Genomic DNA, 26,269 nt, shown 5'->3' on the forward strand with positions numbered 1-26,269 from the left:
TCAAAAGTTTATTTGATGAAAATCGGTTTTGAAATGGCTGAGATATCCAAAAACAAGGTGAAACGAAGAGATCCTAATAAAAGGCGTGGCCTGTCGCCTTTTATTATTATCACTCTTTTGGATATCTCGGCCATTTGAAAACCAATTTTCATCAAATAAACGTTGAATCCTTTTTAAAATTACTTGCTCTTTCATATTTCATAAGAGGTTTCTCATTATCTCACTTAGAAATGTTATAAACCTGAATCCTCACCTCAACCAGTACTGTACAGTCCCTTTAAGTCACTGTTTAACCATGCCCAGCAGAAAGGTTCCTCCCACTTTTGCTGTTATACAAAAGATGAGGCAGAGATGTAGTCTGTAATAAGCAACTCGCTCATGAGTTGTTTTCTGCGATGTTAAATGCGACAATGAAGAGTGTATGCAAGGGAACGTGGCACTCTGTCATAAACTTATGTGAGAAAGCTATAGCAACTAGGATGTATAAGTGATATTGACTAGCTGGTGTTACAAGGGCACCAAGCACAGAAAGCGTGTTCGCTGGGGGGGGGGGGGGGGGGGTGAGTAGAGGGAGAGTTAAATATGACCCTATTGTTGGGCAGCTGCTGCTGTATCATTTCGTGCAGATGGCATTGATGCTCTGTGCAACACAAAGAAGAGTTATCTGGCTGAATATTTCCCCCCAGCTAAAGGAGAAAACATCTGAATTTTTCATGCTGATAGTCTTGTTTGAGAGGCAGAAGGGCATTAGTGCAGAAGGGCATTAGGTTTTATGGCTGCATTGAACACTGAATACTGCAAACAACAACTCGTGGTTTCACCATGGTGCTGTAGTACTTCCATCTACTGTAAAAGTGGAAATTTTCATGGTGTTGAAATTCGGTGGATAAGATGCAGAGGGGTTCCTAAGTCCATGTGGTCTCAATGATCTTCTGCTTCTAATTTGCTTGGTAAATGAAACTTGAGTACTTCTAATTACCGTTACTTTGAACAGAAGAATTGAATTAGAAAGGCCCTACCACATTGTGACCAAGTGTACAATATATTATATGCATGTAATGTATAATGCGTTTTAATTGCAGAGCCACCTGTGTGCGCAATACAAATTTAGCTGGGAGAGGCCAGTTGTGTGTGAGTTCCCCTGTAATGTGGCTTGCAAGTAGCATAACTACACCTGTACAGCATACACTGTAAAGAAGGCAAATATATATTATATGTGTATACTATACAAACACATTAAATCTCTTTGTGGATTTGACTGACATTGCTTTTTTTAAAGCCATAAATCCACTGCATTCACTATACTGTATGAGCTGTTATTTTCGCATGCAGATATTTTCGCGAACGAGGAGGTCAGGGACATTTTCGCGGGATGTTGTTTTCGCTGATGTACACGGAGGACTTTATAGGCGCACTTTTACCTTAATAGCGCATGGTGACAGTTTCATGTGTTGTTAAATTCGCAGTCCAAGTGTGATTCGCAAAATTCACAAAAATAACAGCTTATACAATATACTCTGGTAGATTTGAATACAGTTTACTGAGTACTTGAGATGAGGGAAAATGGTACGATGTGCTGGGTAAAATATCGGTTCTGATGTATGTCATCCAAGCTTTAATTTTGCGGAGCTTTGGGAAGTGATCCTGATAAATAATGGGTTTGTGCATCTGAAACTCATATTAATTATATCTTTATTTAGGGGGCAGAGAGATAGATAGATAGAGAGGGAGAAAATTCAGTCTCTGTGAGTGGGTGGGAAATTCTGATATCATATATTCTAATATAGTCTTGAAAACAAATTGTGTACCCACAGTTACAGAAGTAATTCCATTATGATTGGACTACTGAAATGAGATCTGCTAGTCTAGTGTTATATTTGATTTAAAATATGAACAAAAGAATAGTTGAAATTAATATGGATTGGAAGAGAGAGCAGTGGAAAAAGCATAATATTTCTATTTCCTGTTATGACTGGAAGTATAAAATGAAGCTTCATATAAAAGAAGCCTAAAACTCAAACTTTGGTGTGAGATAATCCAGTATATGATATCATTGTATAATGATTTGGATTAATTTGGAGAAAATGCACAATTTGATTCCAATGAATATAATGGAGATTGTGAAATATTAAAATAGTGTAGTGTGAAATACTCTTAAAATGTTTTCAGTGTAAAGATATGTGATGAAGAACTCAGTGAAGATTTCTCTTCATTATTTTGAAAAATGGAGTCCACACAAAGCTCACTTTCTAGAACTTGTGATGAACATCCACCTCCATATATAAATATGTTTTTGCCAGTTAGTTTTAATCATTCCTCAGCATGTAGGCAGTGTTTCTTTTTTTTTTGTTAAATATCTATACATATATGATGAGAAGTAATTTGCTGGGTGAGATGCACCATACCGTGGGCTTGATCACCTCGGAACCAATGTCCGCACTTTCCATGAACCTTTTACAAGTTGATGACTCCCAGCATTATTGGGATGCTCTCAAAATTATGCATCTGTTCTCTCTTTCTCTTTTTTTCCCCTCCATTTTACTGAAAACTGCAATTTGTATTCTATGATGGAATTGAAGCCATTTTCAGATGATGATGCCCGTTCATTTTTTATGAGATCATACGCATCATGCCTGTGTGTAGCATGCAAACGGGAACTTGTCATGATGCTGTGTAGCATCATACTATCATTTGAGTTTCTGGAAATGTTTCAATATTTCAGACTTTTTGCACTGAAAATGCTTTTGTTGCTTCTTAACTACAACTTAACGTGTTCAGATGTCTCCTAAAAAATTTTTCATAATCATTTTGTCAATTACTATCATCATTATCATTACTATTGTCTTTACTGTTATTATTAATTCTAATTAGTACTCATATTTTCTACAATTAACACACAGCTTATGTGAGGCTTACCTGTACCACCTAGACTTTTTGTGTGAGCAAGCGATGTCTCCTGTACAAATAATCAGGGAAAAACTTTGTCTACGACAAATGATTATAGATTTACCTTTCTATTCATAAGATGGAAGCAAAGCCAGAGGGAGAGCCATATATCAATATATTGAACAATGAATAAATGTTTGAGTTCCTGAATTTAATTTGTATTCTATATTGTACAACATATTTGATAATTGCCTGCTGTTATTAAAACATCAAGCACAATGTCAATGCCACGTTGTTGCTACAACCTGAATTTATGTTCAACAACAGCCTTAACACAGTTTGACTTTATAGTTAGATATGCTGTTTGTTGCTGTATGATTTTTGTTTTCCTTTTTTCTTTGGCATTGCTGTATGATTTTTTGTGTTCCTTTTTTCTTTGGCAAATACATTCAGCTGCTGCAAAAGAGGCAAGTGAAAAGAATGCAAACATGACGTAACGTGGACTCGTTTGTGATTATTCGCTGGGTCCCTATCTAGCTGATATACATATTGACATTCATAACAGATGGTGCAGTATTCCTGATTCATTACAGCCTTTCTTGTGCACCTGCTCTGGCAAAGAAAAATATTCAGCAGAAATCAAAATGGTGTGGACAACATGGCCCGAATTCACGAAGGTGGTACAAATGAAACCATGGTTTAAACCATGGACAAAAACCATTGAGCCCCAAGTGTCGCGTGTAATATTTCGTTACGAAATCAGTCATTTCATTGATGAAATGATTATTTTGTAACGAAATAACAACATTTTGTAACTAAATGAACATTTCGTCCACGAAATGATAATTTTGTTAATGAAATGGTCATTTTGTCGACAAAATGACCAATTTCGTAACGAAATATTGTGTGCGACACTTGGCGCTCCATGGTTTTTGTCCATGGTTTAAACCATGGTTTCATTTGTACCACCTTCGTGAATTCGGGCCCATGTGTGCGACTGAGTTGTCAAACTCAAGTGCAATTATCAATTCTCCCCTCCTGCTTCTCTGTTCATACAGAACTGGAGAGGACAACCACACACAGGCAGACATGTTCATGCACACTGTACAGTGCTTAAACCACTGTTTATCATTTGCAGATGACAACAACAAAAAAGCAAAAAGCAAAAAACAAAACAAAATCCCAAAACAGCTTGAGTGCTTCAAAATAGTTCTAAAATGTGAGCTAGGGTTAGAAACAGCTAATGTAAAAATGTTAATCATTCTAATCTATGTAAAGTATTGCTGGATATATACAAAATGTGAACAATAGTTTTATTATAATTGTTTCTAGAAAAAAAATGTCTACCTTTATGGTTTATTTAGGAAAATTAGTGATATCTCCTGATATTTGCGGGTTTACTGCCAAATTTGTATATCGTAAGATGTTTTCTCATACAATTGAGCTATACATATGCTTCTAGTCAGTGATACAGATTTGTTTGTTTTGCTTTATTTCATGAAACAATAGTTTTCATGTTCAACATTTGTTAATTAAGAATGTTGACTGAATTATGCAGTAGATGTGAACAATGCCTTACGGAGGTATGATACTTATCTTCTGTTGTCTGTGAGGTTAATTGATCTAAATTGACAGCGATGTGACACGTGTACGCATCGTGGTTATCTCTCATAACATCTTTCTCTGATAACCTGCAACACATTAACTGCGGGCAATGAAACAAACTCATTCATTGTGCCAAGATCAGACAATGTCATTACAAGTAGTGTTTACCCTGCAACGAAAGGTTTTTGACACCGTGTAAATAGACTTAGCTTTCAACAAGTTGCCAATTACTGACTCATCTCTAGCTGTATCTAAGTTGAACAGCAATCTTATAAAACATGCAATTTACATGACATCAACTTTAGTTTATACAGATGCTATCATGCCATATGAAATATCTATAAGTCAAATATCCCCTCCTCCTCCCCCCCCCAAAAAAAATAGGAACAGTTTGCATTGATTTTGCCAATACACACTTGTAAAGACAGAATCTAATATGTTCTGTGACACATGTTGTCCGAGCATATTTTCATATCAAGACAATTTTTAAGGTGGTTGACACATTTGATGCAAAACCACATACAGCAGACTTCATAAAACAAAATCTCAGTAATTTTTTCAAATGGCTAAGGGAAACAAGTGTGCTGCTCAGAGATGATACATAGGTTTTGTGTCATGGGAGGCAATGTAGAGGCATGTTAAATGATAGAAATTAAGAAGCTGAAAAGTGTGAACATGCATGTCTGCCTTTGGGGTCCCATCATCGTATTGGTACCAGTAGTGCTTGGCTGTAATACTACTAAGTAGCACGAGATTTGTAGGTGTTTGACATTGACACAAAGCTCTTCAAAGTTGAATCTTTTGTTGAAACTCCATTGGACAATTACACACTGACTGCGGAGTAGCGGAACATAACTTTTGCTAAACTTTTCATTGACTTTTAGTCAATACTTCATGAGAAGTTAAAGAAAGAAAGAATCAGTAAGGCCTTTCAGACAGCAGAAATTCAGCGGGTGCATCCATTATCCGTGAAAAATTGCCTAATGTGAAAAGGGACTTTTTGTACATCCTGGCAAGGCAGTGGACGTTCTATGACAAGATCACACATCGTGTGTCAATCAAGCGATGTTTTATTATTCTTTAGCATGTGGTAACAAGGTAAAATGGACTTGGACTAGAAATGTCATGCCAGAAGAAGAAGTAGAGAAGGAAGAAGGGAAGGGGAGGGGGTGGGGATGTAGAGAGAGGGTCTCCATGTAAACCACCCCTCCTGGCCCCATTGGAGTCGGCTGTAGCTTTGCTGTAAGATTGAATGTAAAAACCAATCATTGATTTCCGCCGGGGCGTGCACACACGTTTCTCCCCCTCGCCAGTCATGAAACATGATTCTATCGATCGTGCCGTTATTCTGCTGGGGTAAATGCCGACGGGTGTGCCTTTGGAATACAGATGGTATTGATTCCACCGGAACCTTGTTGGTTTTACTAACATAAATCTGGAACTAGGAGAGTTTCCTGGTGGTACTTCCAAGATGCTGCCTCCTCGCAAAGTTTTACTTTCATTTTGATTTCACTTTCTTGGAAATTAAACCTTCTCTCTGTAGCTTTAAAATATCTTTGAATTCCTTTCATCAGTCAGGTGGTGGTAATCATGCAAGTTAGAAATCATTATATCTTGTGTCTTTGTTCTCTTCAGAGCTTACAAATGTGCAAGGCGAACAGTGTAATCAAAATGTCCTGCATGCAATAACAACAACAACAACAACAACAACAACAAATATTTGAGCTCTCAGACAAGCCTGCATGTGACTTAAAAAATGCACATTAGACTTACATCAATAGAATAAATGATTGTGATATAATTGATAATGTAATTAATCAATAATTAAGATAATTTTGATCCCTCTTTCAGAAAAAAAAAAACTTTGACACTTTCTACCTTAAAGACTATGCATCGCATACATTTGTGTCACAGCAGGTTGGTGTTATCAATTTTGCGAGCATAAATTGCCCTGCAAAATTGTAAGAAATTATATATCATCATGAACTACAGTATCTGAGATGCACAGTATTTATTGCAAAGAAAATGAAAGTTAATTGATATGTAGGCCACAAATATCTCTGACTAAGTGAAGGTGAATGAGAAAGAGAAAGAACAGTTCATTCAAGGTTGATGAGAATGTGTTCATGTTCTCCAGAGTTAAAGGCCTTGATTTCAAAGAGGCAAATGAAGATGCATCCATGGCATTGTAACTTCAAGAAAGTGTACAAGGCAGCCATTTTAGATTTGACCAGGCTCTACAGGTGCATTGTGTATGAGAGGTACAGTACTGCAGAATCTGGAGTGTGAAATCTATAGTAGATTTGAAGGAAGCAAAGAGCTAGTGGCAAGCAGAGAGAGAGAGAGAGTTGTCATGGCAACAAGAGTGTCTGAAACCAAGCTTGCTGAACTTTTCATATCACATTTATGCAGTACCAGTATATTGATATATTGTTGAGTTTATCTGATGACATTAGCGTCCTCACCATATGGAATGATGCATGAATAAAAATTGATTCATAGAATGCTATTTATGATGCCAGTATGATTCCTAATGGTTTGATGACATTGACTTTTTAGTGCTGGTATTTTATTTTATGGGGAAATTACCACATAATCATCCATGATAATGTTGTTGGTTTTTTTTTTTTAAGTTTCTAGACTCCCTCAATAATCAGTCTTGAATGTTTACCATTTTATAACTCTGAAAGTCAAATGTTGCACATTATCTTACTCATTCAACATCAAAAGGGCAATGTACTTCTTGCAAGTGATGTTAGGGTTTGTAATTGAATAATTTGTCATCAAAATTGCAGTTCTTTTAAGTATGTTAAGGTACAAATGTTGGTATTTGATAATACTTCTCAAAAGGAATTCTGAAAACTCTTGTTTGGTGATGCCAGGTTTACTGGGATCATTCACAAAAGTGTCATTTCTGAGGTGCTTTTGAATGAAAGATGTTGAATTTAATGTTACTTAGTGAAAGGGAATCTATTTAAATATACATAAATGTAGATTTAAAGCTTTAAAAAAACAACCAAACATTGAAAGACAAGAAAGTATTCTTTGATTAGAGCTTAAATTTTTAAATTCACCAAAAAGCCATGCAATCCAGTTTACATCAGTGAAATCTAAAAGCTATGTAACTCAAAGATGGAAAAGAAAGTGTGTGTGTGTGTGTGTGTGTGTGTGTGTTTGTATGTATGAGAGATTGAGAGATGGAGAGAGAGGCATTGACCTTTAAAAGTGGAAAACAAGTTTAATACTCACCACGATATTTTCTTTTCTAAGAATATCACTCCATGAAAGTGATTTTGTGTTGTAATGACCTTCTGAGTTTTATGGTTCATCCCAAGGTGAGCTCTGAGCGAGGTTTTGTTGTTGATTATGACTGTTATATTTTAAGAACCTATATCATTGGGTCTTTTGTTTGTGTGACACACTGGGTGGTGAACTGGAAAAAGAAAAACAGCAGAATTTGCGCTAATTTTCAATTGTGTTATTTAAAGAAGCATCAGCAGAGATTTGGATGCCATGCAGTTTTATTTTTAAAGTTAGTTGTAGAGGCATATCTAGCCATATTGGAAGAACCAAAGACTGCTAAAAACAGAGCAGAGCAAAAAATCCTCTTAATTCAGGGATTTGTGATTCGGGAGAATTATGGTTATTTAAAGGCTGGCACCCCAAAAAACACCACTGACCAAAGAAACTCCATGATTAGTAAAGCCCCAGATTAGCTTTCAGGAGGATGTGCTCATTCTCTCTCTCCTTTCTTTCTTTTTCTTGCTAACTCTCTTTCTTTCTCATGCTTTTACCGTACTGTCTCCTATATATAGACATCAGTCGGCAATCAAAAGGATTATCAATGATGACACCCAAGCGGTGCAGAAACAAACAAACCAAATTGTCGTACTTACCTTGTTTGTCATGGCATGGTGCAGTTCTTCCCTACCTCTTTAATTCTGGCGTTATTTAACTCCTTTTTTTCCCTTTAACTGTCGCTGAAAAACAACTATAATGACAGGGAGAGTATATTTCAAAACAGGTTGTCTCTAAATGTAAATGTTGCTTATTCTTTGTTTGTTTAAATTTGAATATGGAAACTGGAATATCTAGTCAGTCTGGTTTACTGTCAAACAAAATAGGATATGTTGAATAAAACCTGAGTTTTTTTCGTTGTTGTTGTTGCTTGTTTGTTTGATATTGGGCGATATCTCGTTTGGCAAAGAGCATAATCTTGTTTTGGTTGAAAGAAATGTGTACGATACAATGGCAACACATTTTTAAGAAAGCATGGATATATCATTTGACATTTTGTTATTTGTTCACCCCCATTGGCAAAGGGCATTATCTTGGTTATGGTTGAAAGAAGCATTTACAAATTGGCAAAACATGTTCAAGTAAGAATATATTTGATGTTTTGTTTTTTGTTCATCTCTCATCCCATTAAGCAGAATTTGTAGATCTCTTTGAATGCATCTCGATTGCCCATGTTTCAATTCCGTGTGTAGGATAATAATCAGTCATTTCTTGTTGTTTTAACCCTGTGTTCACACGGAAACTGTTTATCAGTCTTTCATTTAAATTCTCCCCTCTCGTTACCATTTGCTGCAGGATGAACGTCGTGTGCCCCATCATCGACGTGATCAGCGACGACAACTTTGCCTTCCACACGGGCTCCGACATGACGTACGGAGGGTTCAATTGGAAGCTCCAGTTCCGCTGGTACCCAGTCCCGCAGCGAGAGGTGGATCGCCGTGGTGGCGACAGAACGCTGCCTCTCAGGTGAACATTTTTTTCTTCTCTGGGTGATTTCTCCATCAGTGACTCCGGCGAACCTTAAGCCCACTGCACACTATATGATCAGACTGGTCGCACGATTCTAGGGCATACGTCGAGTTGCATGACTGGACACCGCACACTGTACGATCAGACTACACAACTAGGCTTACGACAGTTCTGGCTTCAGTGCATCCATACCAGAGAGTATAGAAGCGCACAGTTGCATTTCACTGCATCTTATTGGCTGAAAGCCCATGACTGGTCGTGAAAATTCAATATCTCAAATCTCTACGACTGGCACTAAGACCAAGTTGCACGACTGGAAACTGGAAAGGCTGGCGATGTTGTATGTAATTTCCGGTCTTAAGGTCGTATGACCGGTCTGATCGTATAGTGTGCGGTGGGCTTGACACTCACAAGGCCCATTCACACATGCTAGAATCACAGTTTAGGATTTTGGGACCCCTTCATTCCACCATGTATCCACTGGTCCTGAAAACTACATAATTTACTGAAAGTTTAATGTATGCATCATCAGGTTCTTAGCTGTGGTGTTGTAAGTCAAATTGCTTTGCTGGAGTGTACATGCTCAGTCTTGGGGATCTATGTTGCAAAATTTGTCTCAATCTACGGTCTACCTTCTGTGGTAGCCTGACTGCCATAGAAATGGGGAGGATGACTATAAGCTAGTGTTTGATGGAAAACGGATGGGAATGCATCTTTACTCCGCTGGGTGCTGTTGGTCTCTTCCATATTTCGATGTCAGACTACAAGGTAATTACTAAGTAGTTGAAGCGACATACGAACACGGTAGTAGTAAATACACAACAATGCTATAGGCCAATACTACATGCACTACAGTTTATTACACCAAAACTAGACCTTGAGTAACCTAGACCCCATTGACAGTGAGCGAAAAGGCCGGGCTCGGCCGCGGCGGAGCCCGGCCTTCATTTCAGTGTAAACGCGCAAAAGGCCAAATGCGGGGCCAAAATTGGCCGCGCATTTGGCCATGCTCTGGAGGTGGTCTCAGCCCGGCCGAGCCCGGCCTTTTCTCAATGTAAACGCAAACTGGGCCAAATGCGGTACCAAATTTAGTCTGGCTTCCAGACTCTCTGTCCGTACTATTTCGCTATTCATGATATTGACGCCCTCAACATCAAAAACTAGTATAGTTTAAGGTGGTTTTGTCCTGCAAAAGATTTTTCCTTCGGCAAAGGAGTCCAGTTGGCAAAGGGTGTGGAAACCAGACTATACCAAATTGCGTTTGTTTACAAGCAGAGCGCCACTATGACAAAATATTGAAAGGTTTGAATTAAAAGCCCGGCAGTGTAAACGGACAAAATTGCGGGGCTCGGCCCAGCCCCGCACTGTAAACGGGTTCTAAGAGCAGGGTTAAAAAGCATGCAGTTAAACAGCCCACGTCCACTAGCAAGTTGTAATCTGGCAGTGAACAAGGTAACATGACTAAAATTGTGAAATTCCTATGGTTTTCATTTGCTCACACTAACTTTGCAAAGTTTCAAGTAGGTTTTTTTTTCTCTTTTTTTCAGCTGTGGAGAGGTTGCCTAGCACCCTAGCAACTAAGTTCACAATTTTTCCAAGGGAGAATAAATGGGCTTGCTGCATTTTGAAGAATCATAATAAAGTGAGGAAAAATATGAATTTCACTGTCTTTCCATGCTATCTCCACATCTGTCTCTTTCTGTTACTCCCCCTTGCCCTCTTTTCTTTAAATGGGACCGCAGTCCCATCCTTGAGCCGGCTTATATTTTTGTGGAAGAGCTGTCTGAGCTGTAAAATCATCCACATTTGATAGAACTTTAAGAGACAACCTATCTCAGTATGCGTAGGTATGCATTCAGTCCTACAAGCATTCCACAGCTTTGTTCTGAAATATAGTGCTATATGTCTAATTGCATTCACGTGACATTGCCAGTAATGCTGCCATGTACACATGCCAAGAATATTTCAGGCAGATTGAATAGACCCATTTTCACAGCAGTAGATGAATCAAATGTTTTATGAACATGTCTAATATAAACATACAATATTTAATGATTCCGCCTTTATGACATTGGCTTATTAATGGACAGACATGGAGATAAAGAGCTCAAAAAAGGGACAGCTGCGGAAGCGTAGAATAAAGTAGACAAGCACATTTATTTCTCGTTTGGAAACAGAGGTTCAAAAAGAGTTCATGTGATCTCTCAATGAAGAGTTTCAGAATTGCAAAAAAATTCATTTGAATGCTTGTTTAGGAACATGGTAATTGAAGTATTTTATGCAAGTATGAAAACGAACCTGAATCATGTGTCTCCAAAACGTGTTCATCGATTGACATTTGGCCAGTTATGGTTCAGAGGCATTTTTTCTAATCAACTTTTACTTGACTCTTGCTGAAACTTGCAGTAGAGTTTTTTTTTTTTTTGTAATCTGAAACCCTTCTCTGAGTCAGCGAGAAAAGGGTTAATGGATTGCCCGTGTCTGATTGTCTGCGTTCATTTGGATTTTAAGCGAACAGGGGTATTCGTATCACTGAGGAGGCACTCCAGACGCCGGCAGATTAGCCTAATTTCTGAGTAATCCCTATAGACCTCAAGTAGGGCGGCAGTGTGTGTGTGTGTGTGTGTGTATGTGCGTGCGAACGTACAAATGTGTGTAAAGTGCATGTGTGCATGTGTACATGTGAAGGCAAGTGTTTGCGTGTGACTGTGTGTGTGTATACATGTGTTTGCGTGTAAATGCATAGCTATGTGTAGCAGCCTTTTCCAGATGTGTAATTAACCCATTGAGAATGGGCTGATTTTGCTTCAGCATGCATTTTTCATAGACACCTGCCTGAGAATACTCGGGACTCATCTTTACCGGGTTAAAAACTGCCTTGTTTTTCATTTTGAAAAAAGTGGGCATGAAGTCAAAGTTTTTCATTATGGGGGGAGGGGGGAATCAACATAGACCTTTGGTCTTTCTACGGCTGAATGCGAGATTTTTAGCTAATTGGCAACATAATTATGCTAACGTTGATATAACATGAGATATGGATACTACAAAGGGACAAAAGATATGCAAGAAGAAAATATGAATGTAGTGATGTACATATACACTGAACGCAGCTAAGAATTATAAAATGCATAGTTACATATTTATACAATATTCAATATTCATATATTGATATATTCGTGTATAATCAGATATTTATATGATAATCATACATATTTATACTGTAAAATCAGAAATTTTTATGAATTTTTCACAAATTTCATGAGGAATAAACAATGGCGAAATTGAAATGCGCGCAAAAGTTCTTGTGCCACACTCACTTATGCATTGATTCACAAAAATTCATGCCGCGAAAAAGGCCGTCAGCTACAATTTGCTACAAATTTCATGCTGCGAATATTTCTTGTGTTACAGTACATGTTTTAATGTACTATTTGAGAGTTTACAACTTCTCATCCCCATGGCAACACATAAACCCATCCATGGGTCTCTTTCACCTCAGTTGTAATCTGTTTTGAGAGACTGGCCGAGTTAATTATGAGGTGTGCAAACCGTTTAGCTTTTCCCCAGGACAGTGCAGCCTCAAGGCGGAATTCTGAGCCAGGCCATCGGTAAATTTGCAGTCCCCCAACGAGCTGGGTAAATTTGCTCTCACTTAGAAACTGGCTGTGTCCGCATAAATGTAAAGTTCATTGATGAGGATGTTCAAATGGCGTTACCATGCCCACTGGCGATTAAATGTTGACTGTTCTGAAGGGTTTCATTGTAGCAGAGTCCAACCCATTATTGTGATGAATTTGGTCAGGAAAGAAGGGTAAACTCGGTGATCAGTCATGCTGTATGTGTTTTCATTGTAAAATCCTGTCAAAAAAACCCCCAAAAAAAAACTCATCTCACCATAAGATGTGAATTAAGTATGGCATGATGTAGTTAGCAGAACTGAAAAGAAATCTGTATTGTGATGTTTTTGTGCATAAATGATACGTGATGCTCTAAGGTGATTGCATGATGTCCTTTTTCAGTGATCTTTAAGTAATGTTTAACCAGGGAGGTGTTAGAAAAGGATAGACAACTCTTCGTAATTCATGCAAACACATATTTTGGTTCAAAGCGTTACAATGGGATGTCTAGCATTCCACTATGCGCTTTGAAGTCATATAGTCTGCACCGCTCTAGTTGCAAAGCGAAGATCGGAGACGAAGAACGCATTTCACCTTTCGTTGAATTTCAAGCTTTATTTCCCCGTAAAATTTTAAATGAAATACTCGAATTGATTAAGAGTAGTTTAGGAAAGAATTCAATATTATAAACATGTATTTCTAGTTTCTTCGTAATGCACAAATTGAAATGAAATGAAAAATAGGCCATCTTAAAAACCTAATATTTTTCTATAATGCGCACATTTCCGCTTGTTAGTTTTCTATCCTTTAATCAGGGATATTTTGATCTTTCAAATAAAGTACTCCGCTAAAGTGTGCACCAGCATGCTTTTAAACTATAAATTTGCTGTTAAAATTGTCAGTTTTACACTGCATTTTGATTCGCTGCTCCAATTCAAGGTACACAAATTCATTGTTGCCATCACATTGAAAGAGAGAGAGCGAAATGCAGTAGGGGCAAGTATTTCTAGATGTGAGAGCGCTAGTCCCGATTACTGATGCTCTCTTTTGTCAAAGCACCTGATTTTTACCTGTAGTTAAGCGCATAACTTCTCGGCGGTGCTGCGCATGACTTCAAAGGAGAGCAGGAGTTGTCTCTCCTTTTCTAACACCTCCCTGGTTTAACGTAAATGAACCCTTGAATTGTAATCAACTGCGTTCCCAATAAGCCAGTTCGGGGTTAGCTCATGTGCACTTGAGTACAAATGACCTTTCATATTTCTCAGTTGGTTAGGCACTTCATTTGTTTTCAAAGTGACAAAATGCATAAGCTTGCCAGACGTAACAATTTATGGAATTCATCAGTCGTGTTCAAACAAAAAATTAATTTGTGTAGACCAGGGTACTGTTTCATGAAAGTTGTCAGCCCTGACAAGTTGTCAGTCTCAATTTTGGTAAAATCCTTGGTTTTGATTGGCTGAGAAGCTCTGGTGTCTGACTGTTACTATGGTGATTGTCAGAGACTGACAACTTGTCAGGGCTGACAGCTTTCATGAAACGGTGCCCAGGTGACGAGAATGGCCCATCAATTAACACTTCGGAAAGCATCCATTTCCTTATTCTGCATTGAATGTATTAACAATCTTTTTTGTATTGATATTTCCAAATACAATTTCTGTTGTCAGTTGGATGTGCTGGCAAGCACCGTGTTTATGAAGACTACATGAATGATCATTACACCGCAGCTGCTTATCTTAGTGAATCTAAATACCAATGTGCCCCATTGGTACAAATGACCTTGTTCTGTTCATGCTCAAAGTGGAACCCCCGAACTGGCTTATTGAATGCTTGTGCACAAACCACAACTCTTCCCCTGTAATCCATGAGAATTCATTACAGTATGTTGTTCACTTTCCTATGAGTAAAGTGCATTCTACAGGCAAGTCATTTGTGATTCTATAGGGAACTGAGACTAATCTTTCATCTCATGCCAAATTGCATGTGAAAGTGAATGTGGCTGATTTACTGTCGTCTAATGACTGAGTGGTTGCCATGGCTACTAGTACTTACACTATATACCCGGAGATTAGGCCTTGAACTTTAACCAATAGAAAATATCAATGTGAAGGAAGTTAGAATAACAAACAGCATCAAATGAGACAACACAATGAGAGAGATTGGGAGATAGGTATACAGATAGAGTGGTAGATGACTCTATTCATCTCTAGACAGATAGTCAAGTGATGAATGAGTAGATGGATAAATGAAGTGAATAGAGGAGACAGATGGAAAGATAGAAAAATGGAAGGATGGAGAGAGAGACAGATAATGGATGAATAGATAAAGAGATGCATATATATGGATGGATAGAACATTAGAAGGATAGATATGGACATATAGATGGAGAGAGATATATGGATGTAAGAATATAAAGGTAGATAAATGGAGATAGATATATGGATGTAAAAATATAAAGGTAGATAGATGGAGAGAGTTATATGGATATAAAAATATAAAGGTAAATAGATGGAGAGAGTTATATGGATGTAAAAATATAAAGGTAGATAGATGGAGAGAGATACATGGATGTAAAAATATAAAGGTAGATAGATGGAGAGAGTTATATGGATATAAAAATATAGAGGTAGATAGATGGAGAGAGTTATATGGATATAAAAATATTTAGGTAGATAGATGGAGAGAGTCATATGGATATGAAAATATTTAGGTAGATAGATGGAGAGAGATATATGGATGTAAGAATATAAAGGTAGATAGATGGAGAGAGATATATGGATGTAAGAATAGAAAGGTAGATAGATTTATAGATAAAGCGATAGATAAAGAGATATGGAGATCAAGTTAGAAAGATAGATATATAGATAGAAAGAAGATAAAAAGATAGATAGATAGATGGAGAGAGATATATTATGGTAAAATAGAAAGGGAGACACAAAAGATGGATAGATGAAGAAATGTATAGATAAAAAGGGATATACATGTATATGCAAACATAGAAAGATAGATGGAAAGAAGATAAAAAGAGATAGATGGAGAAAGATGGATGGATGAGGATAAAGAAATACACTATGAATTAATACATTAAGGTAAAAGGAGTTACAAAGAGAAAAAGGAAGTAGCATTCAGACAAATTTAGAAATTTAGAAATTTCTTTTATATTTTATATATGCATTTTTATGTATTTTTAAAAGATTTCGTGGAGTATTAATTATTCATTATTACCTGTACTGGAATGCACATAGTGCACAAATTTCTCCCTGATTGCTCTTTTCAACCTCCCTGTTTCGATGTGTGCATGTTGCCAGCCCCTGGATAATGTGTTGCTGTTGGTCTATATCTGTTGGACCAAGAATGAACCCCTTGTTTGCCCTGTGTGCAGATTGTCACACAAAACCTCATAGCGTTGTACACACTTTCCAAAGTCCCTGGCATGGAAAGGGTTAGCGGAAGTTGATAAGGTGAAGAACAAAGAGAATTGAACCAGCATTTTCTTTGGGATGCCCTTTCTCTTCACAGGGATGCAATGAAAACTCCCCCCTCCCCCACCTCTTCCTGCTACCTCCCCATCCTATCCATATTTGTTAAATGTTTTGAAACTAAAGCTGCTCTCTGGCTTTTATATAATTAGTCGACAAATGTAATGGACAACACTTTCTTTGTTTCATCTTACAATCATGTATTGAGGATGTGTGCTGTACATTATGTATGTCACTCTCTATAAAGGATCTGTTAACTAAGAGTATTCATCATTTCTCATCCAAAAGAATGTTATGTTTGCATGTCTCTTTGATGTTTTCACATCATTCAAACCAGTGGAAGAACTGGGTGGCCTTTACTGAAAAAAAAAAACTAACTAGTAATCCAGAGCTCAACTTTCAGATGCAGAGAGTTTTTGGTTTGTTTCTTTTTTCATTTACCTATGATATGTTAAACACTTATGAAACAGCCGTTCATTTCAGTCTTTACAGTATGCATTTTTTTGGGGTTACAGTTTAATATAAAATGTGATACCTTCACATGCTTCTGTTTTTAACCCAAATGAATGTTCAGAAGAGACCTGATGAAAATTCAGTTTATGAGCACTGCAGCTTTTTTGTGGCACACCGCCAAGAGATCTTACCGTGGCATCTCATCAGGGGTAAATGGTCCGGGACGAATGGCTTCCTCGCGGGGTCGAGAAAATTTCCATTTCATGAGCAGGTTGTCGGCTTTTGAGATTGACCTAGAAAGAAAGTCACCTTGCCGGCTGTGGAAGTGTGCAGCAGCATTTTTTTAATTGATGTTTTCCCCTGTGTAGGCTTTCTGTAACTTCTGATCACTAGCAGGATGTTCAGACACAAAAAAATTATACTAGAACGGTATAGATATACCAAAACTTTGTAGCCATACGATGAATTTATACGTCTGAACGCTGACTAAGGAAACGACGTATAACGAAATGTCAGTCAGAGCATGGTTTTGAACTAGAACTCGATAACGAATCAGCATTCCATTGTGTCCATTGTTTAGCGACCATAGAACGATATAACTGGGCGGGGCTTAATGGGAGCAAGTACAAAAGGTGACCTTGTACCTGTCACTCATGACCATAACAACATGCTTAGTGAGAAACTGCACACCTATACGATGTTTTTCCGGAATGGTCAAAATTAGCGTCTGAACAGTCTGTCGGCTATACGATGATTCTTTGTGCATTGTTTCTTTACCAAGTTTTGGTATAACCTGGCTTGCGTCTGAACAGGGGGTTGTATTTGAGTAGCAGCAGTAGCAGCAGCAACAACAACAACAAAATGTACAAAAGTGTGGTCAATGTTCAATGGACAGTGTATCCTGGAAGGTAGATGGTAGAGGCTTGCCTTGTCTCAAATGACACTTTAGATAGATTCGTACAGTTGTCTACTACAGGATACTTTAAGGTACACATTAGATTTAAGCCACTTTCAACAGCATGAAGGAATAGGAGAAAAAGCTACCAGTTTTGAAGCCAGCTTGGTGTTCCAAAGAGTGTTCGAAGCAGTGAAAACTCTTCCCCCTATGCTCAACATTCTACTTTCTATTATTTTTTAAATTCCTGTTTTTTGTTTTTGATTTTTATAATTTTGCTGTGATGTCTGTGAATGCGGGGAACAGAGATCTACGTACATGTTTATGTGGGACTTGCCAGTTTTGCACAATTGCAAGATGTACAATGTAAACATGTGGCCTTTGTAAACCGATACAACCAGCACATATTGTGAGCAGGGATTTATATCTGGCAATCACAGTTCTAAATATAGAAAACATTTTGCTTGCTATTACATTAATGTGATATTTCTACATTTCATTATTTTAATAGCCCTGAGTAAAACGTGATTAGGTCTGCCTCCATATTCACTGCATTCTGTGGGATAGTGTGAGTTTGTTCCGCTTGGTTACTAGTAGTTTGCCAACTAGATTGTTTGTTGTTGTTGTTTTTTGTCCCCGCCGAACGAGTTCGAGCAGGGGACTATGAAACGAGCTCCGTACGTGTGTGTGTCCGTGTGTCCGTCCGTGCGTCCGTCCGTGCGTCCGTCCGTGCGTCCGTCCGTGTGTGTGTCCGTGTGTGATCAAAATCTTCAATTTGCTACTTCTCTGTCATTTACGAGCCAATTTTGATTCTGTTTGCTTTATATGATAGCACTACATGGGAGCTTTGAAACTTCTACACAGAATTTCAGTCGTGACCTTTGACCTTGACCTTTGACCTATATTGTACATTTTGCTACAAAATGCTACTCCTTCGCCATTTCTAACCCGATTTCGATTCCGTTTGCTTTATGTGATGGCACTAGATGAGGGCTTCAAAACTTGTACACAGAATTTTGACCTTTGACTTCTTTGACCTTTGACCTTGATTTTTGACCTGTATTGTACATTTTGCTACAAAATGCTACTCCTTCGCCATTTCTTACCCGATTTCAATTCCGTTTGCTTTATGTGATGGCACTAGGTGAGGGCTTCAAAACTTCTACACAGAATTTTGACCTTTGACTTCTTTGACCTTTGACCTTGATTTTTGACCTGTATTGTACATTTTGCTACAAAATGCTACTCCTTCGCCATTTCTTACCCGATTTCGATTCTGTTTGCTTTATGTGATGGCACTAGGTGAGGGCTTCAAAACTTCTACACAGAATTTTGACCTTTGACTTCTTTGACCTTTGACCTTGATTTTTGACCTACCTGTTTTGTACATTTTGCTACAAAATGCTACTCCTTCGCCATTTCTTACCCGATTTCGATTCTGTTTGCTTTATGTGATGGCACTAGGTGAGCACTTCAAAACTTCTACACAGAATTTTGACCTTTGACTTCTTTGACCTTTGACCTTGATTTTTGACCTGTATTGTACATTTTGCTACAAAATGCTACTCCTTCGCCATTCCTTACCCGATTTCGATTCCGTTTGCTTTATGTGATGGCACTAGGTGAGGGCTTCAAAACTTCTACACAGAATTTGACCCTTGACTTCTTTGACCTTTGACCTTGATTTTTGACCTGTTTTGTACATTTTGCTACAAAATGCTACTCCTTCGCCATTTCTTACCCGATTTCGATTCTGTTTGCTTTATGTGATGGCACTAGGTGAGGGCTTCAAAACTTCTACACAGAATTTTGACCTTTGACTTCTTTGACCTTTGACCTTAATTTTTGACCTACATTTTTTGTAAATTTTGCTACAAAATGCTACTCCCTCGCCATTTCTTACCCGATTTTGATTCCGTTTGCTTTATGTGATGGCACTAGGTGAGCGCTTCAAAACTTCTACACAGAATTTTGACCTTTGACTTCTTTGACCTTTGACCTTGATTTTTGACCTATATTGTACATTTTGCTACGAAATGCTACTTCCGGCGGGGACATTATTACGCACCGCGTAATTTCTACTTTTCCTTGTTTTTTTTGGGGGGGGGGAGAAACGGTCCAAAAGAGGCGGTACAAGGATGGAAGAGTTGAAAAAGGTTAGAAATGATGCCGCAATGTTAAACCCTACTCCCACCTGCCAATATTATTGTGGAGTATTTGGTAGTGTATGTGGTCTTTACCAAGTTTTTGAGTTTTGATTTGTGCGAATTTGCAATTTCATCTGCTCAGAGCAACTGTATGCAGTTTTCTGCCTTTCAACAACTTCTTTTCCTGTGAAGAGCTGGTGAATGCTGCCAGGGCTGTTAGATCATTGCTGTGCCTTCAGAATACCGCAAATTGTCACACCGATCCTGCTGTGGTGCTTGAAGCGCCCACGTATTGGGGGAGTATTTACTCAGGTTCAGAAAGTGGCCCCCGGACTACTACCACTTAGCCCCCTTTACCACCGATCCATCGCCATGTTGTCTCCCATCCCTTAGTTCCCCCTTGACTGTCTTCTAATTCCCTCCCTCATCAGTCCTTATCCCTCAACCCCTCCCTTTCCTCTTCCTCCTTATCCATCTACCATCTACTCCTCAATCATCCACTCTTCTTCCTCATTCTTCTACTCCCCTTCCTTATTCCTCCACTTTCCTTCTTCAATCCTCATTCGTCTGCATCTCCACATGTATCTACTCTTCCTCATTCATCTTCTTTTTATGCCTCCGCCACGAAGTGGTGCCGGAGGCATTATGTTTTCGGGTTGTCCGTCCGTCCGTCCGTCCGTCCGTCTTTCCGTCCGTCCGTCCGTCCTTCCGTCCGTCCGTCCGTCCGTCCTTCCGTCCGTCCGTAATGAATTTTGTGGACAGGGTAACTACCAAAACCTTTTGAGGTATCCTAATGAAACTTGGCATGTGTGTGTATTAGGGGGTGAAGTTATGCCTATCAACTTTTGGGTGCACATGCTCAAGGTCAAAGGTCAAAAGGTCAAGGTCAAATGCTTGAAATTTTACTATTTCCCCCATATCTATGCAATGCCTGAAGATATTTTCCTGAAACTGAGTGTATACATGTACTACCCAATTAAGATTCTCTGGTGAAAGTTTGGGGTCATGAGGTCAAATGGTCAAAGGTCAAAAGGTCAAGTAAAATGTTAACATTTCACTTTTTTCTCTGTATCTTGGAAATTGTTCAAGGTATCTTCATGGAACATAGTATATATATGCATCTACTGACTGGCAGTGGTTATTAGGGAATTTAGGGTTCATGGGGTCAAAGGTCAGGGGTCAAAGGTCAAGGGCAATACTTCAAAATTTTACTATTTTCCTTATATTTATGCAATGCCAGCAGGACTTTTTAAAAAAAAAACTTGATGTATGCATGTATAACCCAATAGAGATTCTCTGGGATTTTTTTTTGCCAAGAAGGTAAAAGGTCAAAAGGTCAAAGATCAAGTGAAAGTGCTGAACTTAATTCTTTCTCCATATCTCGGAAGTGGCTCAAGTTATCTTGAAACTTAGTACATGCTGAATTTATGTATGTTCTGCCTGACAGTGATTCTCTTATAAATCAAAGGCCAGATGAAAATGATAACAATTTACTTTTCAATACAGAAATTGCGCTTTTTCTCCATACCTTGAGAATTACTTAGTGCATAAACTTATGAAATGGTCAAAGTCAAGTTAAAGTTCTTAAATCCCCAAATACATGCTCTGCTATTCATCCACGGAATTAAACATAGGTCAAGGAAGGTAAACATTCAATACATTTGTGACAAACATGTCATTTTAATATTTTGCCAATTTTGTGAAAATGTAATCACACATTGTCCACATGTACTATAGACCTATTAGGAGAATCATGCATTATGGCGGAGGCATACCAGTCGCCATAGCGACATTTCTAGTTTATCCTACAACTTTCTCATCATCCCCCCTTGTCCCACACCCCTTTTTCTCCCCTCCCCTTCCTTACTTCTCATCATCCTCCACCCATTCCTTATTCCTCCACACTCATTCCAATCCTTATTTCTCTTCATCCATCATCCTTCCTCATTTCTCAACTCCCAATCTTCATTCGTGCTCATCCTTAAACCCTTCCTCATTCTTCCATTCCTCTTCCTCGTTCATTCTTATCCCTCTACCCCTCGACATTCATCTACTCTCCTCCCGTATTCCTCCCCTTTCTCATCACATGCCTTTCATATTCCTTCCCCTTATCTTCCAAACCTTCCTCAATTTTCAACCCCTCCTAATCCTCCGACCCCTTATTTCTCACCCATCCTCATCCTGCATCCTCTCTTCATTCCTCACCCCATCCTCATCTCTCCCCCTTCCCATCTCCCATCTCCTCATCCCTCCCTCCCTCCCTCATTCCTCAACCCCTTTCTTGGTCCTCACCAGCCCCCACTCCTAAAAGCATTATCCCCTTCTCATGCCTCATCCCCCTTCTCATTATGTCCTCTACACCAACAAGGTCACTCCTTTGCTGACAATCAATTACTTCAGAATAGTGAGGCCCTCAGTGGAGGTAAGGTAAAGAACGTAATGAGTTTCCATGTACAATGTAGTGCTGTTGTTGAACTGCAAACTGCATAATTGCTTTCTGACAGGGAGTATAGATCATTCTTAAACTCCCAGTGAAGGCTATTGCATACTTACTGTAGATAAGGGATGAGTAGATTGTGTTAAGCTAAAGTCATCTCAAATAGGTTAAATATGAACTTAACACACAACAAAGTCCACACTCGAGGAAACCAAGGAAAAGAGGCATTATATAGTATGATTGCAATTTTGTGAAATAGAACAATTGATATTGCATCCCTTGTTAGGTTTTGACCTCTAAAACATGATCTCGGAGGCAGAGCTTGCGTGACCTTCCAACCACTTCCTGTGATAAACCGTTGCTACATTTGTATAGATAGTTTGTACTTTGGGTTGATGCATACAATGTAGCTGCCACTGCACTCTGCTATACATCGTATGTATGTTTGATCGACATGGCACACAGGATTAGGCCTTCCTTCCTCTCGAGCATGAGGCTCAAATATCTATGACATTGACACTGGTGTGCATTCTCATTTTAGAATAAAAAAAAAGTTGCTATCAATGGTAATTTGCAAATTCTCAGAATTTTGCATCCCAACAAATCACCTTCAAAAAGACCCTCGAGGATTGTGTTGCCGTCTTGCTGAGATTGTGCGGCAGCTGAAAAGTCAGCGGTAAATACTTTGAACGTGACTCATAGTCACAATGACAGCTTAAGAATGAAATATAATGTCTGATTTCCTTGCCTTCTTTCACTTTTATTTATTCTTCCTCTGTTTCACGTTGGGACGAAACAAGGTACGGTGCATATAACAGAGCATTCTGAGACATGACATTTGTATTATGTAAAACCAAAGTTTAAAACAAAAAAGAAGAAAAATGACACCTAGTAGTACATGTGTAGCACGCAATGGTGTGGTATACTGTAAAAGTGGAAAGTTTAGCGGTGTTGAAATGTTTGCGCATTTCGCGCCACAAGGGGCTAGCGCGAAAATAAAAGCATGCGAATATTTTTGCTTGCGGTATGTTCGCGTGGTTGATGTCTTAATTCTGCGGAATTAAGAACATGGGAAACTCATCTTAACCGGCCGAGCGCGAAAAATTACTTGCACAGAGATATCCACTTTTATAGTACACACACACACACACACACACACACACACAGAAGAAAGGGAAAGGCAGTGTGACCTCTCGTTGAACTATGAGGCCTTGTAAAAGGCAAAGTTTCTTTGGAATCAACTCGTAGAGGCAAATCAAACTATCTTACACCTGGGAGAAATTCTCATGGAATACCGGTTGCTTTAATTGTTCCTGTGGCAAAAAGTAAAACGATAAAAGAAAATGCCACAGGGACACCACATTCATGATCCTAACATGAGGCTTGATTTCTGTGGAAATCGCAGCGATGTGCTTCTGTAATGGGATACGGGTGCCTGCACATTTAGAACTAATGATGGTAAGAAACTTACAGAATGAATCATCTGATAAATCTTAGAGTAACAAAGATTTGCTGGGGCATAAAATTTAGTGGGGGAACCCCCGAAACATTTATTGTACCTTACATTGTATATTCCTTTTTTATTTCGTTTGTTTGTTTGGTTGGACTTACTATGCCTGGCTGTATGCAATGGTGATTGAATTTACTGCTGTATTTATGAGCAGAGATGTTTACAATTTTTTATGCTTTGTTTTCTTCTCTTTTTTTTTAAATAAATGCCATCTGTTACATAGTTTGATGACTATCACATTGTATGAGTAAAAAGTATGGATCCTTATGAGCAAGATGGGGCAACATGTCTGTATTTAGACCATTTCTTAAATATTACCATGCTGAAACTTGTCATGGTCTTCTATTCAAGTTGACTTATCTAATAAAAAAAAGTAAAATTAGAGAAACAGAAAGATGGAAGTATCTGCAAAATCAAACAAAGAATGAGAAAGCTGTGAATTTGTACATTTTTCCTTTTGTTTTTCATGAATACATGCAAGTTTGCAAACAGGGCAGAACTTCTAAATTTCAGAATTTTCTCAATTGGGGTTCAATTTTGATTTATTTAAAAAAAAAAGGGATTCTGTTTTGCATTATTTCCTTCTGTCTGTAAGTGCCTGTATAAACACACTGTGGAATCGTACTTCGACTTTTTTAATTCTGTCCCTCAACCCACTACAGATCCCCTACCATGGCTGGAGGGCTCTTCTCAATAGACAAGAGCTACTTTGAAGAAATCGGAACGTACGACGCCGGTATGGACGTCTGGGGCGGCGAAAACCTCGAAATCTCATTCAGGGTGAGTCGCGAGTCGCCGTTTCTCCATTATTCTTTTTGAAAGTTTGTTTTCCCTGTCTATCCATGTAATTGCCTGTGTTTGAGTTGAATCATGTTGCATTTTGTTTTGCTTCTTTTTTTTTGCTCGGCATGGATGAAGGGGAGTCATCATACCGTATGGGTCGTGGATGAATCTTTGTCCTTTGTCCTTTTATGCTTCTGAACGTACAGTGTGTACTTTGTTTCTGCTGATGCGTAAACTGGTGTATTCGATTCAGTGACCGTTCCCCTCAAACGTGCATTGCTTGTACCAGCAAGTTCGTGCCTTGCCAGGCATTCCTGAGGCTCTGAGCTGCATTTTGCTTCAAAAGCTGCATAAAAAAGAAGGTTTTTCAACAAAAAAAAATGTTCACACAACGTTTTCCTTGCGTCCATTTCCATTTTGCAGAGCAACAGGCTCCTTTCCTTACCATCTGTTGTAGAAGGGTAAAGTTCAACTCCTGATGACCTTTGGGTCAAAAGGTCAATGTACTGTACATAACAACAACAACAACAACAAACATTCATGGCATGAAGCTTTCTTGAGTTGTAGCTGATGGCCATTTTCATGGTATGAAACTTTTATAAATTGCCACTGGTATTCAAGGCATTGTGTAGGCAAAAACTTTTGCTTGCATTTTTACTTTCGCGAATCGTGGCTCCACGTGAAATTCATGAAAGTTTCATGCACGCTAAAATTTCTGGTTTTACAGTATGCTGCCTCAAAAGTCGAATGTGAAACAGAATGAGGAAAGGATGTCCCTTAAGTCTCCCTCGAGAAGCGAGTGATTGATAACTCCCGAGGAGGTCACTTCATGGCTCATTGATCGAGCTTCGATCATCCACACTCTATAGGCTAGGGAGACATTCAGCACTCGTTTTATAGTTTCAAAAAGCAGATGAATACCTGATGGCTGATCAGGAACCCTGCAAGATAAAAGAAAAGAGATGATAATCTCCATTATATTGGTGAGAGTGGTGACTGCTCTCATGAAGAAAGAGACAGAACCAATGAGAGACGGAATGATTCTTCATCTTCTAGCGGGGCGATGCCTGAGGCAAAAGTTTTGGTCTTCATTTTTCATGCCTCTGTCCGTAAGGGGTGCAGGAGATATTATGTTTTCAGGCCAACATTCTGTCCATCCCAGATTTCTTCATCACCTTTTCAGTGAATAGATGAAGAATTTATGTTAACCCATTGAGGACGAGTCCCGAGTATGCTCGGGCAGGTGTCTATGGGAAAAATCTGTGTTGTAGCAAAATCAGCCCATCCTCAATGGGTAAACAGTGAAAGCAACCTTGAGTTGGTCTCCTTTAGTAACTGGCACAGGTACATTGTATGCTACAGGGTACATGAAGTGTAAGTGCATAGTGTTAGAATCTGGGCTAATCTAATGTCAAAGGCCAAAGATCAGAGGTCACAGATCATGAAATGGGAATTTAAGAAACATAGAATACATTTTGTATAGTGAAGATTGATAAAACTTGGACGATCTGTTCAGAAGCTGTGAACATGAAAGTTTGGTGAAACCGTGTGCCGTCATCTTGGGGTAAAATTGCTATGAAGATACAAATGTGTCATGTGATCTCATGGTAAGGGAATGATAAAACAAGAATGTAAAGAGAAATCCACATAATTTCATTTTCCTGGAAGGGAAATTTACCCTGAATATATATAT

At 38.6% G+C, this 26,269-nt stretch overlaps 1 protein-coding gene across 1 annotated transcript in view; it reads left to right on the forward strand.

The window, feature by feature from the left end:
- The window catches only part of LOC139709621 (polypeptide N-acetylgalactosaminyltransferase 13-like), a 128,166-nt gene that overhangs the window by 74,108 nt on the left and 27,789 nt on the right, over window positions 1-26,269 (forward strand). The window contains exons 6-7 of the mRNA XM_071621580.1: window positions 9,085-9,255; window positions 24,456-24,573. Of these exons, the coding sequence (XP_071477681.1) occupies window positions 9,085-9,255; window positions 24,456-24,573 (289 nt within the window). The remainder of the gene's footprint in view (window positions 1-9,084; window positions 9,256-24,455; window positions 24,574-26,269) is intronic.

The sequence above is a fragment of the Diadema antillarum genome, unplaced genomic scaffold, assembly GCF_040938485.1.
Source record: "Diadema antillarum isolate AM-2024a unplaced genomic scaffold, OU_Dant_1.0 seq00001455_RagTag, whole genome shotgun sequence".
NCBI lineage: Eukaryota > Metazoa > Echinodermata > Echinoidea > Diadematoida > Diadematidae > Diadema > Diadema antillarum.